The 14,887-nt window shown below is 40.5% G+C and overlaps 1 protein-coding gene across 1 annotated transcript in view; it reads left to right on the forward strand.

Annotated features, from left to right (window-relative positions):
- The window catches only part of LOC103760775 (cytosolic phospholipase A2 beta), a 49,613-nt gene that overhangs the window by 25,719 nt on the left and 9,007 nt on the right, over window positions 1–14,887 (forward strand). Inside the window, exons 6-16 of the mRNA XM_018082612.1 lie at window positions 1,103–1,161; window positions 6,499–6,541; window positions 7,787–7,850; window positions 8,319–8,446; window positions 8,569–8,679; window positions 9,787–9,824; window positions 10,704–10,839; window positions 11,816–11,952; window positions 12,213–12,435; window positions 13,042–13,159; window positions 14,217–14,354. Of these exons, the coding sequence (XP_017938101.1) occupies window positions 1,103–1,161; window positions 6,499–6,541; window positions 7,787–7,850; window positions 8,319–8,446; window positions 8,569–8,679; window positions 9,787–9,824; window positions 10,704–10,839; window positions 11,816–11,952; window positions 12,213–12,435; window positions 13,042–13,159; window positions 14,217–14,354 (1,195 nt within the window). The remainder of the gene's footprint in view (window positions 1–1,102; window positions 1,162–6,498; window positions 6,542–7,786; window positions 7,851–8,318; window positions 8,447–8,568; window positions 8,680–9,786; window positions 9,825–10,703; window positions 10,840–11,815; window positions 11,953–12,212; window positions 12,436–13,041; window positions 13,160–14,216; window positions 14,355–14,887) is intronic.

Here is a 14,887-nt window from a genome sequence, read left to right on the forward strand (position 1 = left end):
CAGACAGGCTTATATATCGTTACTGATACCTCATCAAAACAGATATAATTTTGCTGGATTTTTGTGACTTCAATAATCTCTTTACAAATTCAGAAAATGAAGCAGCTTCTCTCTCATGCTCTGTGGCGGCAAAATATTTTATCAAGAATAACCTGTAAATAATAATTTTTATCTTTTATAATCCAAATAAATAACTTCCTTACCTTTCAGCTTTATTCTACTTTTGCCACACTTAGAGGACATTTCCTCTTAAACGGCAACTTGTTTATTAAAAGTATGAAGACAATTCACTCATCACTTGAATTAAATGATGCTTTCAGGCTTCTCCTGTTGGTGTTCATGCTGTGTTTCCTTCTAGGTGATTCAGATTTCTCTAGCACATAGTAAAGGAATGTCTGTTCTGCTAACATCTTTGGTATTTTATAAAGGAGCCCATGAAAGAGAGTTGTCCAGGAAACAAAGGTGGGATAGGTCTGTGACAACTCTTGGGCTTGTCTGAGCTGTAGCTGAGGTATTGCTACACGCTCAATGCAGGAAGGAGATAGTCCATAAGAACAGCTACTTCCCAAATGCTGAAAGTTGTTAACATGGATTCTCCTTGTGACCCTGCCAGTTGGTGCCATGCACTTCTCAGCCAGTGGGTGAGTCACTGGGAAATGCAATGATTCAATAACCTCCTCAGTCACTTGTCTAATTCATCTCTTCTGGATTCAGTGTAAATGTGATTTAAATGGTTTGTGTATGGAAATGTCTCTGGCCTTAGTCTGACTTGTTGCTGGGCTTCAATGCCTTTCTTCCATGCACATTATCTTGCAGAAAGCCATTATATTTCCTGTTCAGTCAAGCTTTCCCTCTCCGATGGTATCTTTGGAAACATGTATTGTTCTACGTATCACACAATGGGAGAGTATTAATCTTACATGCCATTCACAAGTCTGTGGTTTCCGTTGCAATCTCAGCTTTGGAAAGACATAACGCAGAGCTTTTTTGGTATCATAAACAGGAGAGATATCAGCCATAGAAGTGCTTTTTAGGTGTGTCTATGCTGCCAAATTCTTACAGCCTCCAATAATGTATACTTATTTTACCGTTTTCTTTTTAGACAGAGAAGTGCGCTAAGAAATGGGAAAGTTTGGAAGTGGAATTCTGGATGGAAAAAATGTGAGTAAAATTCCAAAGCTAGAAGGTAATGATCTGCCAGGGAGTAATAATATCTCAGAGAAAGAGAAACTTCTTCCAGCTCTTCATCCCAGCAGTGAACCTATATTACAGTTTCAAACTTTTTTTTTTAACTTAACTTCTCTAGCTAATTCCACCTTTCAGGGTGGAACTTCTGTTCAACATGTACATCCAGATCCTAGAAATGGTATAAAATGGGCACAATGTGGTAACTTTTACACAAGATGCATGCAAAACATAACATAGATGTTCTTCAAATTGTTAATATTAATTGAACAATGCGTAGAACACTGTGGAGTTTCTCAAAGACCATAAAACTTGTCTTGTATGATTATACATAGAGCTTTGTAGACAGTATTAGAAAAGCTACCCGTTAGGTGATAGCTTAGTCAAACTGAAAAAAATACAATCAACAAGTAATAAAATTAAGACCATCCCTCTCAAAGTGGTGATCAGCATTGTCTGGAGGAGAGCAAGTCCCAGTAAGATAAACTTTATCTGTCTTTTAAAAGCTATCACAAGTTTGGTTGAAGAAAACCTGTTTAACTGCACATTCTGGCGTATTTGAGTTTAGCATTAGCAAAAAGAAAAGAATGTAGCCCAGTCAAAACTGGTTAATTGCATGATCAGAAAAAGGAGCTATAAATAAGGCTTCTTATTCTTAAACATGAAGAAAGGAGGAAAGTTCCTCCTTCTTCTCAAAATTTGACGGGTAGGACGGGTGCCTTCTCTAACAGATATAAGGCTCTGGAACTAGGACGCCAGACAACTGATGAGGTTCTTTTGGGGTAGTGGGGCCTCCTAAAACAACACCACCTGTAACAGACATCAAGACCTCCTCTGTTAACGGGAAGAGTAGTTGTAATATGAGACTCCCTTTTAAGGGGAACAAGGGGCCCAGTATTCAGACTGGACCCAACTCACAGGGAAGTCTGCTGTCTCCTGGGCGTTCAGATAAGGCACATTACTAGAAAACTGTCCAGTCTAGTAAGGCCCTCTGATTACTATATGATATTGGTCGTTCAAACTGGCGATGAGGAAATAATAAAGAGAAGTCCTAGGGCAATCAAAAGAGATTTCAGGGCCCTGGGACAATTGGTAGAGGGATCAGGAGCACAGGTAGTAATTTCCTCGATCCTTCCAGTAACAGGGAATAATATTGATAAGAATAGGCAGATCTGTCAGGTCAGTGAGTAGCTCCAAGGTTGGTGTAATTGGAAAACTTCTGGGTTTTTCGACCATGGGATGATCTATTCAATACCTGGTCTGCTGAAACCTGATGGGATGCACCCATCTCAGAGGGGAAAAAGAGTTTTAGCGCAGGAGCTAGCAGGCTTTGTTGACAGAGCTTTAAACCAACTTGGTAAGGGGAAAGGGACAAAACCAGGCTCACCAGTGATGAGCGATGGGATGGTGTGCCAAAACTTGAGAAAACCCTACTGGGGTCCCTCACTCTGCCTCAGGAGGTGTTGACTATAATGTACCACACCTGAATTGTTTCCACACCAATGCACGCAGCATGAGGAACAAACAAGAGGTGTTCAAAGCTTTGGCCCAGTCCCAGAGATTTGACATCATTGGCATAAGTGAAACCTGATGGGATGAGACCTGTGACAGGAGTGCCCTATTGCACAGTTACAGGCTCTTCAGGAGGGATAGGCATGGCAGAAGAGGTGGAGGGGTAGCACTGTATGTAATATAAGGGTTATGGAGCTTTTAGTTGGCAATGACACAGTTGAGAGCCTCTGGATAAGAATCAAGGGGCAAACCATTATGGGACTCTGCTACAGACCTCCCAGCCAGGACGGTGACACTGACGAATTCTTCTTTGAGGAACTCAGGGACACTTCCAAGTCAACTACCCTTGTCCTTATGGGGGACTTCAGCTTGCCAGAAATCAACTGGGAGCATCACACAGCTGGTACAACACTGGCCAGAAGATTTCTGAAACACCTGGATGAAACTTCATGGAACAGGTCCTAAGGGGGCTGACTCGGAAAGATGCTGTCCTTGATCTGCTGCTTGTCAACAGACTGGATCTCGTGAGGGAAGTGGAGTTGGTGGCCGTCTTGGCCACAGTGACCACAAAGCAATTGAGTTTAAAATCTCTGTTGACAGAGGAAAAGTGCCAGCAAAACTTCAACTCGGGTCATGAGGAGAGCAGACTTTGGGCTGCTCAGGCAATTAGTAAATAAGGTCCTCTGGGGAAAGGTTTTTGCAGGTGCTGGGGTCCATCAGTGCTGGTCACTTTTCAAACACCACCTCTTAGGGGCACAGGAGCAGCAATTCGCAAGTGTCAGAAATCAAGCAGGCAAGGCAGAAGGCCGGCTGAACAGGAATCTTCTCTCTTTGAAATAATCAAAAAAGTAAGATGTATGTCCAGGGAAAGCAAGGTCAAGTGATGTGGAAGAATTCAGAGATGCTTCTTGCCACTGTAGGGAGAAAATTTGTGTGACCAAAGCTCTACTGAAGTTGAAGGTGGTCAGAACTGTGAGGGATAATAAAAAGTTTTTTCAAATATGTTAATGGCAATAGGCAGTATAGAAATATCATCTGCCTGTTACAGAATGAGGATGGTCACCTCACAAACAGGGGCAGAGACATGGCAGAGGTGTTTAATGCTTTCTTTGCCTCTGTTTTCAACATGGATGACGGACCAAGGAGATCCCAGTGCCCTGAGCTGGAGGGCCGTGACTGTGAGAATGATCAGCTCCTAGTTGACCCTGAAATTGTGTGGGACCTGCTGCTCCAGCTGGATCCTTACAAATCTATGTGGCCTGATGGGATTCATCTCAGAATCCTCAAAGAGCCTGATGTCATTGCAAAACCTCTCTTGATGATTTTCGAGCTGTCTTGGGAATCCAGAGAAGTCCCAGATGACTGTAAGCTGGTGAACGTTGTTCTGGTTTTCAAGAAGGGCAAGAAGGAGCAACCTGGAAACTACAAGCCTGTCAGTCTCACTTCAGTGCCTGGTAAAATTATGGAGAAGATTATTCTGGGAAGTATTGAAAAACACCTGAAAGACAACGCTGTCATTGATCAGAACCAGCACGGCTTCATGAGAGGAAAGTCCTGCTTATCAAACCTTGTTTCCTTTTATGACAAGGTAACCCACCTAGTTGATCAAGGGAAGCTAGTGGATGTAACCTTTTTGGATTTCAGAAGGCTTTTGATGCTGTCTCTCACAGGATCCTTCTGGACAAAATGTCCAGCCCACAGCTGGATAAACACATCATGCAATGGGTGAGCAATTGGCTCACAGGTCGAGCACAGAGGGTAACAGTGAATGGGGTGACATCAGACTGGTGACCTGTCACTAGTGGGGTTCTGTGGGACTCCATCTTGAGCCCTGTGCTCTTCAACATCTTCATAAATGACTCTGACACAGGACTGGAAGGGATACTAAGCAAGTTTGCATATGATACAAAACTGGGAGGAGCTGCTGACTTCCTCCAAGGCAGGGAGGCCCTGCAGAGAGACCTCAACAACTTGATCAACCATATGAAGGAGAAGTGCTGGATTCTGCACCTGCAATGGGGTCAACTCTAGGTGTTTGTACAAACTGGGTAATGAGATGCTGGAAAGCAGTGCCATGGAAAGGGACCTGGGGATCTTGGTCAAAGGCAAGTTGAATAGGAGTCAGCAGTGCCCTGGCAGCCAGGAGGGACAACCATGTCCTGGGGGGCATCAGGCGAAGCATCACCAGCCAGTCGAGGGAGGGGATTGTCCCACTCTGCTCTGCACTGGTGCGGCCTCACCTTGAATATCGTGTGCAGTTTTGGGTGCCACAATGTAAGAAGGATACAAAGCTCTTAGAGAGTGTCCGAAGGGAGGGAACAAAGATGGTGAAGGGCCTTGAGGGGAAACCTGAGGAGCAGCTGAGGAGCAGCTGAGGTCACTTGGTCTGTTCATCCTGGAGGAGACTGAAGGGAGACCTCATTGCAGTCTACAACTTCCTTGTGAGGGGAAGAGTGGGGGCAGGCACTGATCTCTTCTCTGTGGTGGCCAGTGACAGAACCCGAGGGAATGACCAGAAGTTATGTCAGGGGAGGTTTGGGTTGGATATTAGAGAAAAGTTCTTCACCCAGAGGTTGGTTGGGCACTGGAATAGGCTCGCTGGGGAAGTGGTCACAGCACTAAGGTTGCCAAAGTTCAAGAAGTGTTTGGATGATACTCCTGGACACATGGTATGACTCTTGGAGATGGTCCTGTGTAAGGCTAAGGGTTGGACTCAGTGATCCTTGTGAGTCCCTTCCAACTCAGCATATTCAGTGATTCTGTGAAAATCACTGGTGTTCTTGGTTAATTTCTCCCACAGTGAAACTCAGGAAAAATGTATTTATCCATGAGAGATACCTTAAGAGAGTTGTAATCATCTCCTGCAAATGTGGAAGCAGTCACAGCTACATATATAAGTTCAGAGTGAGACACAGTGCTTGGGAACTAGACTAGAAATAAGACGAACACCTTTCACCATTCAAGTTATAAGGCATGTGGGGGATTCTCCATTCTTGGAAGTCAAACCTAGCTATTTACATTTAAAGACATTTTACAGCCAAAATAGAATTTTTAAGGCTGAAAATGGTGTTTGGTAATATACCCTGGACTTTACACAAAGTCAAAGATTGCATGCTACATAACTTTAATGGTCCTTTCAGATATATGAGAACACTTATGAATGTATGTAACAGAGGAGTGTTGGAATATTGGCCTTAATGAAAGATGCTGTTCTTAGACTCTATAGGTTACTCATATTATTAAATAACCACATCCATTCAGTGACAGACCTAGGTCTTACAAGGTAAATATCTGGGACAAAGATTTTTATTGCTTACCTCTGTGTTTTGCAGTCATACATGTAGCACAGTGGGAACTAATTCTTGTTTACCATTCATTTGTGATCAGCCATAAATTATAATCTGGAACAGTCAGAAATGTCTTTTCTAATAAGTATTTTCAGAACAGATTAATAGTAGTCTTTGCTTTCCCCAAGTCATATGGTCATTTGTTAATAGCAGGACACGATCCCACCCAGATCAGTATGTCTTTGTTCTGCTGTATCTTAGCATATAGTTTTAAGCAGTGTTACTTTTATGGGCTTTCCTGTCCTTCTTCTTGTTTGGCTACTATATTTTGGTTCATGTGCTTAGCAGGTGATTGTGTATTTTGCCTTTTAGAAAACAAATTGTGCTAAAATAACTATATGCAGTTTTAAGTAGGAAAGGTCATAGCAATGCTATTTTAAAAGAAAAAACAGCAACCCAGATACTCAAATGGCTTTCATATGTTTGTTATTGTAATTTGATTATGTCTTTTCAGCCCTGGCCCTCCAGAGCGCCTCATTACCAATGATGTCCTAGTGGTAAGGTTCACATACGTATTTATCTTGGAGTGACTTCTTCATTTTGATTCTCTCCTCTTCCCTGTATTCTTCTCCATCATTCTGATGTATTCTCCTTGGAATATGTCTGTAATTTTATAGAGAGAACAGAAACTACATGATAGAGAAGAGCACGGTGTGCATTATAAAGTGAAAGATGTGGGACAGTTCCTGTTTGTTACGGCTTAACTGTTGCCCTCTCCATGCAAAAACAGAAACCGTGTTTCTTGAAGTCCTCAGATATTACAGATGTCAATATGTTGTGAAGCTGTTGTTTGTTAATGTCACAGAGCCCTATATTTGTCGGTGTTTAAAGTGAAAACAGCTTGCTTTTCATGTAATACAGTATGGTACTTGGCAGGAAAAATAAAGGTTCTAAAAGGGATGAGTCTGTAGAAGACAGTTGTAAGTATTCAGTGTGCTTATGACTGGAAGGATATGTAATATAACACCTTTTTGGGAAATGAGTTTTTTAATGAAGAGTTATTTTAGTTGTTGAAACATAGAGCTCTGTTTCAGTATTAGTCAGCATGTGGTACATTACCTATCTCCTTGGGCTGGCCCTGCAGCTAAGGAGTACAAAGTACCTCATGCCAACCACTCCAAGCCTGCTCATGGTTTCCAGATGCTAACCCTTAGTACCCCTGAGGTAAAGTAACACGTATTCTGTTGTTTCCGCCTCATAAGGAGGCATAAGAGCTGTAATGATTGGCATGTATTGTTCCTGAGATGACTTGAAAAACTGCCCTGGCATGAGTTATTAAAGGTGAACTGGACTGACTCAGGTGGAGAGTAGGGTGAAATAAATCCATGATTTCCCTACATCAGGGCCAGTAAGAAGATGCCATGTAGATTAATCACTGCCACAATACACAGAAACTCATCATCAGATGTTTTCCTCCACCCTTCCTAATAATTATTATATATATATGTAGCTGTTTGGGCAACAGTGTGTTGTACAGAGTTTCCTGATTTTGGGATAACTTGAATGGGTTAACCATCTCTGACAAAACACCACTGTATGGACAATCTGAAACAGTGCAACTGGGCTACTGTCCTGGGATAATGAGCTCTGAATTTACTCTTGTGCAACTTGATTGCTCCCAGCACTGTGACCAGTTCCATTTGCTTTATATTATAGGTAGTGGTTTTCCGCATGATGCTTCATTATTTGCTGCAGATGTGGCATTTGCTATCTTCACCCTTTTCTACTCCTGTCTGTTACAGTCCCGTGAGGTTTGCTGCTTGGAAGTGCAAGTGGACATTAATGAAAGCAGGAAATATTTGAAAGGTATGGTGATTTCTCTGTGAGCTGAGGACATAAACAGATCAACCCTATCATAAGTCATTCAGATCCAGAGACAACTAAGAATGTTCTGAATCATTCATGTATATATATATATATATAAATGTATAAATATATAATGATATCTGTTCTAAATAATAAAATGTAATGCAGTGAAAGTCCCTGAAGTACCTTCAGTTGTAATGCTGATCTCTGTGTCTTTTTCTTGAAGCTGTCAAGTTTGGATACAGTAAACTTTGCTGGTGGAAGTGTGAGAGGGTGCTGGATCTGGGAGCACTCCAAGCTATAGGGTAAAGGCAGGAGTACCAGTTCCTGTGCTGTAGGAGACTTGCCAGTGTGGCAGCTTACAGAGAAGCTACCACAGAAAATTACTCCAGCAGAAAGTTTGTCAACTTTGTTAGCTATTCTGCCTGAACAGCAGTATTATTCTCTAATTAAACTTGTTTTCGCTAGAGGGTAAAAATCTCGTGCTTAGCGTGCCTGCCTCTCATGAGGGAACACAGAAGACTGCAGAGGACACAGATACTTTCTACTTCCATTGCTTGAAGGCTTGGGAGCCAATTCTAAAAGTCAGGCTGCAGGTAATGGGCATTATATGCTACTACTGTTCATACTGCATGCTTATTTACAGTGTCACCAAAATAGCAAAGAACTGGATTGTTTGTATTCTGTAAATACAACCCATGTTTTTTGTTTTGTATAGAAAGTTTCTGATAAGGAAGATGACAACAGCAATTTAAGTGACACCTTAACAGTACCACTGAAATATCTCCCTGTTGGACATAGAGTGAAAGTAACTCTCCCTGTAAGACATGTAAGTGTTTCAAAATTTATATGATCTTTTGGAGAGAAGAACAGAATAACCCTCAGTATTTGACATCATAATATTGAAAAAAAAATTTAGTAAATCTGAGTGAGAATTTTGGGCAAATACAGATTTTCTATGAAAAAGGTTAGTTTTCTCAAAGAAATATGAATTTTTTGTCTATAAAATCAATAACTGGGAATTCATCCTGGCCAGTTTGAAATGTATTTCAGACCAATCTCTGCTGTACTTTTACAGTTAAAGGAGAATTTTTGATAGCCTTAGCAAGCTTTTGGGATGCCCTACTGCTCTTTATCAAGCCTCGGTGGCTACTACAGTTTATATACCTAAATTTTAGATGCCTAAAGTTAGATGCATTGAATCATGCCCTCAGAAAACAATGCTACCATGTTCTTCTAAGTGTATAGTCATTATGGTAACTGGTGCAGAGATACAACTTTAAAAGCAGCAGTAATGCTACCATGTGGCCAAATGAATCTGTTAACAATAGCCAGACATCCTTTTCCAGACTGTGCAGCAAAAGAGAAGCAGAAATAGGAGGAGAAGAATTTCCCTGAATTTTCAGCAACCTTTCCTGTAACAAGAAGGAAGAATGAATGTTTTGCCATTAGTGATTCCCCACCTCTCTTTTTGGACTATCTTTTACCTCTAGCTTTTTGAAAGGATGAGATGACTTGTATTTCCTCTTTTATCACTTCTATCACTGTCTTTATCTGGCTGCTTTTCTTCATCCTCAGGGATGTTTCAGTGTAAGTTTTACTGTGTGGCAGTGAATGCAACCAATGTATTTGGGTGCAGAGGGTGGCAATGTGATACTGCTGCTGGGTTAGGATGGTTCATGGAGGTGTGTTCACAGTGAGGAAGAAATCCTGTTTCACAGCCTGTTCATCTAACCACTTTGACCCCTCCTTCCTCTTTTACTTCTCTGTACAATATGCTTGGTGTTGCTTTCCACTTTATTCCTGCTACAGTTTTTTTTTAAAAGTATGCAGGGTGTTAGTGGTGGGATATTCCAGGAGACACTGAAAATTTGGATTTCAAAGCTTTTCCTTTTCCCACTCATTCACATCCCTGCTCTTATTTCTTTGTTTACAGAATGTGCCACTGCATCTGTACCTCCAACTTAATGATTGGTAAGAGGAATGTTTTATTTTTCTCTAAAGGTTTTATTGCTCTTTGAACTGTGAAATCTAGAACAGAGTATCTTTTATTTAGATACAAGGAATGCACAAGACTAGAGGCAAAATATAACAAAACTCACCATTAAAGAGTCACCACAATAGATCAAAGTTAGATGTCCTTGGGGCAAAGGAGTCATAACAAGATGCAGAAGAAATTATGAGTTTCAAACAGTGAGGAACTTAGTCACTGAGTGTCCTTTGCATCAAAGAACCAAAGACCGAGATTGAAGGCTTCTTCAAAAAGGACACAGGAAGAAGGCAGAGGGAAAAGGAAATTTGAAACAAGCAAAACATCCAGAGTCCATACATTACTCAAACCACACAGGTATTCTTAAGAAAATAAACTTGTGGTTCTGGTGATAGCAGTAGAAAGAAGTATAAGCTAGGAAAGACAAAATGTTACATTGTAAAGTAATGAGTCAGACAACAAACAAACAAAAATTATTTTAATATCTTTATCATCACATTGTTTGTGTGTTAGAAATGCCCATGAAAGACCTTCTTAGGTTCAAGACACCCTTTGCTCAGAAATGATTTGAAGCAGAAATAGAAAGGACTCAATTTACAAAGCCACTGAAAGACACAAAGCCTTTCTCTTTTCATATTTGCTATCCTTAGCTGACAGTAAACCTTGCACTGAAACATCAGACAATAGACACCACATAGAAGCAAACCAATTGATTTCCTTGAAACTGGAAGATGCATTTCTGTTTAAATGTGAACAAGGAATCGTGATTTTTTAATGATATTTAGTAGACTGAAGTTGCTGAAAATAAATCCATATGCATTTTAAACGCCAATCCCATGCCTCTGGGTTTATTTATATTTCAGCACAGAAAAGCTAGATGTGCGTTTCGGGTATGATCTGTGCCAAGAAGAGCAACAGTTCTTGCAAAAAAGGAAGAGAGTGGTTGCCGGTGCCCTGAAAAGGGTTCTTCATCTGAAAAGAGATCTACATGGACGCGAGGTCTGTGAATTGAAATCCAAGCATGGCGTGTGGGTCTGTTGAATTAAGATTAGCACAAGTCCCCACAAAATTTCTAGTAGATTTTGCATGTTGATAACATAACCATAGATTTGATTGGTAGCAGAACAGAAGTTCTCAATGTGACACACCCCCTACTCATGTAAAATTTCAACTCAGCTGTTCATGCCTCCATTCTTTTCAATGGGCCAAATTCCCAAGGACATAATATACCACACTTCAAAGCCAGAGTTCCAATGCTGCAGTGCTGTGGGTCAGCAAGATATAGGATATTGTGTTAGATACAGCCTAGCCAGACAACCCAAACCAATAGGAAAACAGGAGTATTGGAAATTCACCTCACATAGATATTTATTAAATTATTGTAATGTCCCTTCTTTGGCCTTACCTGTTTTTTTTTTCATTTTCAGAACACTTCTCACAAAAAGTCAAAATTGTTTGGGGTGAAGAAAGAACATTTTATAACAAGCTGAAGTATTTTAGTTGCCAAGATCCAGGGTGAATTTTTAAGGGAAAATTTTTTTTTCTTGTTGAAATTATATTTGTTGAAGGAAAAAAATGCTGTTGAAAAAATCATTTTGGGTTTTTTGAATTCTGCTAAGTTCAAAAAACTTCCTTGTCCATTCTTAATTGCATTTACTGCAATTTTTTGTCATTTTTAATAAAATCATATCATTATCTATTAATAATCATTGCAATTCCAATTATAAAGAGCAAGGATAGGAAGGAGAGTTAAAATCGTTGTGTATTGAAACTCATCCAAGCTTTGGGATTGAGAAAACCCACTGAGTATCTGGAGGTTAATTTAAAGAAGGTACTGGTAAAGACGGGCTAAATGTTGATTTAATTTCATTGTCCTCCAATGAAGTCTGCTGAGGAAATCCTATGAGCTGTAAATAGACTTCTCCAAGTTCGCAAGGGAGTAGCTTTATGAGGATAATACTTATATTTTGAACAGGTCCCAGTAATAGCTGTTATGGCAACAGGTGGAGGTCTCAGAGCAATGTCAGCAATGTTCGGCCACCTCTTAGCTCTTCAGAAGCTAAATCTGTTGGACTGTGTTACCTATCTCACTGGGGCTTCTGGCTCAACATGGTGAGTATAGAAAATGAGGTTTGGTTGGGAATGACTGTGACTACATTTCTACACAGTGAGAGGGATGCATCTCTTTTAAAGACTTACATTGTTAATAAGTGAACATAATTGCCTGGTGAAGCTCTTACTGTTGGTTCTCAAATATAACTTCAGTTTTGGCTTACCGATTCTCTTTGTTGATTAAAGTGATTGTGTAAATATAGCAATTTTCCAAAATCATCTAAATAAATGGTCGATTTTCTCACATTTCTGCTGCCTAGGACCCTAGCAGACCTATATGAGCATGCTGACTGGTCACAGAAGTCTCTAGAGGAGCCACTTAAGGCAGTAAAAGAAAAAGTGACAAAATGCAAACTCAATCTTATGTCTATAGACCATCTGAAGTATTACCACAAGGAACTCACTGAAAGGGCAAAAGCAGGACATGTGTCATCTTTTACAACTCTGTGGTCGCTTGTTCAGGAAATGTTCTTACATGAACGGGTATGTACATGGTCCTGCCTCACAACTGAGAAACATCCACTCATTTTCTTTAGAGCTTTACTCTTTGAGAGCATGATGTAATGTGTGTAACAAATTCAAAGAGACTGAGGCATCCCAGTGTGATTTGTAAACTATGACAGAGGATCTTGGAGCCAGGATTTTCCAGAGTAGATAACAGTGTGAAGGTGCCTCTGTACTAGGGTACCCAAAAGCTAGGAAATTCAGGAGGGAAACTTTCAGAAAGAGCTGAGAAATTCCTGTACCTACCCTCCTGAAAAGTCAGATCTTTTACAATCTGTTTATAATTTGACACTTAAGAGCTGGAGTAATCTGTCCTCATGTGAACATTAATCTCAGCCTTAGTAAAGATCTATGGGATGCAGACAATCAAGGCACTTAGATATTCTAATGAAGAAGCTACTAGGTATCAAAAAGACAACCAAGAAGGAAAGCTCAGGAACATGAAGGAAAAGGTCTCGTATTAAAATGTGACTCACAGATTCCTCTGTGTTGTAAAATATCTGTTATCAATCTGTATACGGGTAAATTGTGTCAGTGTTATGCTCTTCCAGCGGTTTACTGTGATTTTTTTTTCTCATTGATTAGCCAAGAAAGTACAAACTCACAGACCAGCGCAGGGCATTGGAGCATGGACAAAACCCACTGCCTTTCTATGCAGTCCTCAATGTGAAAGACGAGAAGTGTGGTACTTTCAAATTTAGAGGTAAGTGTCCCTAGAGTTTCTTCTGATTCTGGGTATGGACTAAAGAGAATTTGGAGGGAAGGTGTGTGTGTGTGTAGAAAAAAAGGGGAATACATCTGTTACTTGCCCTGATTCAGTAGTCATCTCTTAATAAAATGTTTGTCTTTTTTGCAAACTACTGGGTTAGAAAGAGCAGATCTGCTGGGTAACATCCTCAGCCATAAACAGGACACTTCTGAAATTCTGGGGTGAAATCCTACAGACATTGTGTAGAAGTAAAAGTCCTACTACAGACACTGTGAGTGAGTGTGGGCAAATCATCTGATGTTTTTCTGCCTCAGTTCCACACCTATAAAATGGCTTTGATGCTTCCTTAGTTTGTAGAGGTGCTGGAAAATGTAATTGTCACTTCCCTAAATACTACACTGATAAAGGTATGAAAATGGAGTGGAGTATGATGCTGTGATATGACACCCTTTAAATGGACACAGGCCACATTAAAGAAAGGGTTTTAAAATGAGAAGATTCTGGAAGGAAAAAGCAATTAGTGCTTCCATTAGGTTAGGTTTATAGCTACTGTTCTACTGCAATGCCTGTACAGGACAGCTTGAGTCAGGAAACTGCATGGCCATGCCCACACTGTGATACTTTCTAGTTTTGTGCTGATGTGTCTTCAGGCTGCTTTGTTATATCATGTCGACTGGCAGATTTGGGTTAGCTTTTGTGCCAGTTATTCCTTGCAGTTTAGATCACGCTTGCATGTTGTACAGTTGATGCTCTTTAGATTTAGAGAAGCAAGTGGGATTCCAGAATCTTTATATAGAAATAGATATTTAAGCTTTTGAACCTAATGTTAGACTTTTTTCTGAGGGGAAAAGGCTAGATCCTTTTGTATGCAAATCATCTCTCAGTTTGTATGGAGGTCTATGGTACAGCTTGAATTAAAAAGCTGCGAATAGTACTGTGCTGCTGAGACAAGCAAGATCCATGGAGCTTGTGGATAGTTTTATCCACAGAGGAAGGTTTTGTTTTCTTACTTCTGTTACAGTAAACATGCCATGTGTCAATTCTTTTGTAGAGTGGGCAGATTTCTCTCCTTATGAGGTAACCATACCAAAATATGGAGTCTCCATTCCTTCAGAATATTTTGACAGCAAGTTCTTCATGGGAAGGCGAGTGAAGAAGCTGCCAGAGTCTCGGATCTGCTATCTGGAAGGTGACCTGACAGTGCAATACAGTTAATCATGATATTAGCTAGCCACTGACCTGTGTACAACACTCCTTTCCAGCAAGTCTGCTCTAGTCTTGATTCAATGTGCACTTTTGTACACTTCTGCTCTTTGTAAAGCTTCTTTCCTTCTGTCCTCTCTTTAAGCTGGGCAGATTTGGGAAAGTTGCAGCATGGTTTCCCTTACATTTTCTAAACCAAACAAGATAGTGGAAAAGGCAAGTGGAGGAAATAATAAGCCTTCCTTCCCTGGGCAGTCATCAACTCTTCAACTTCATAAACTATATTTCTAGAGAATGCATTACTACAGTAGAATTGGAGGGATCTGAAAATAAAATATCATCTAAAACAACCCACAAAGGTGAGAGCCACCTGAGCTTTGTGGGTTGAGAATGATGTCACTAATCTTCTTTGCCCATAAGGATGAAGGAAGCCCTTTGAACAGCTACCTTGACTGGCCATTCTGCCAGTAAAGGTAAAGAAAAGGGTAAAAACAGCTAGTCAGAGGAACCCATCTATCC

Source organism: Manacus vitellinus, unplaced genomic scaffold, assembly GCF_001715985.3.
Source record: "Manacus vitellinus isolate BGI_N305 unplaced genomic scaffold, ASM171598v3 scaffold_6_pilon, whole genome shotgun sequence".
Taxonomy (NCBI): domain Eukaryota; kingdom Metazoa; phylum Chordata; class Aves; order Passeriformes; family Pipridae; genus Manacus; species Manacus vitellinus.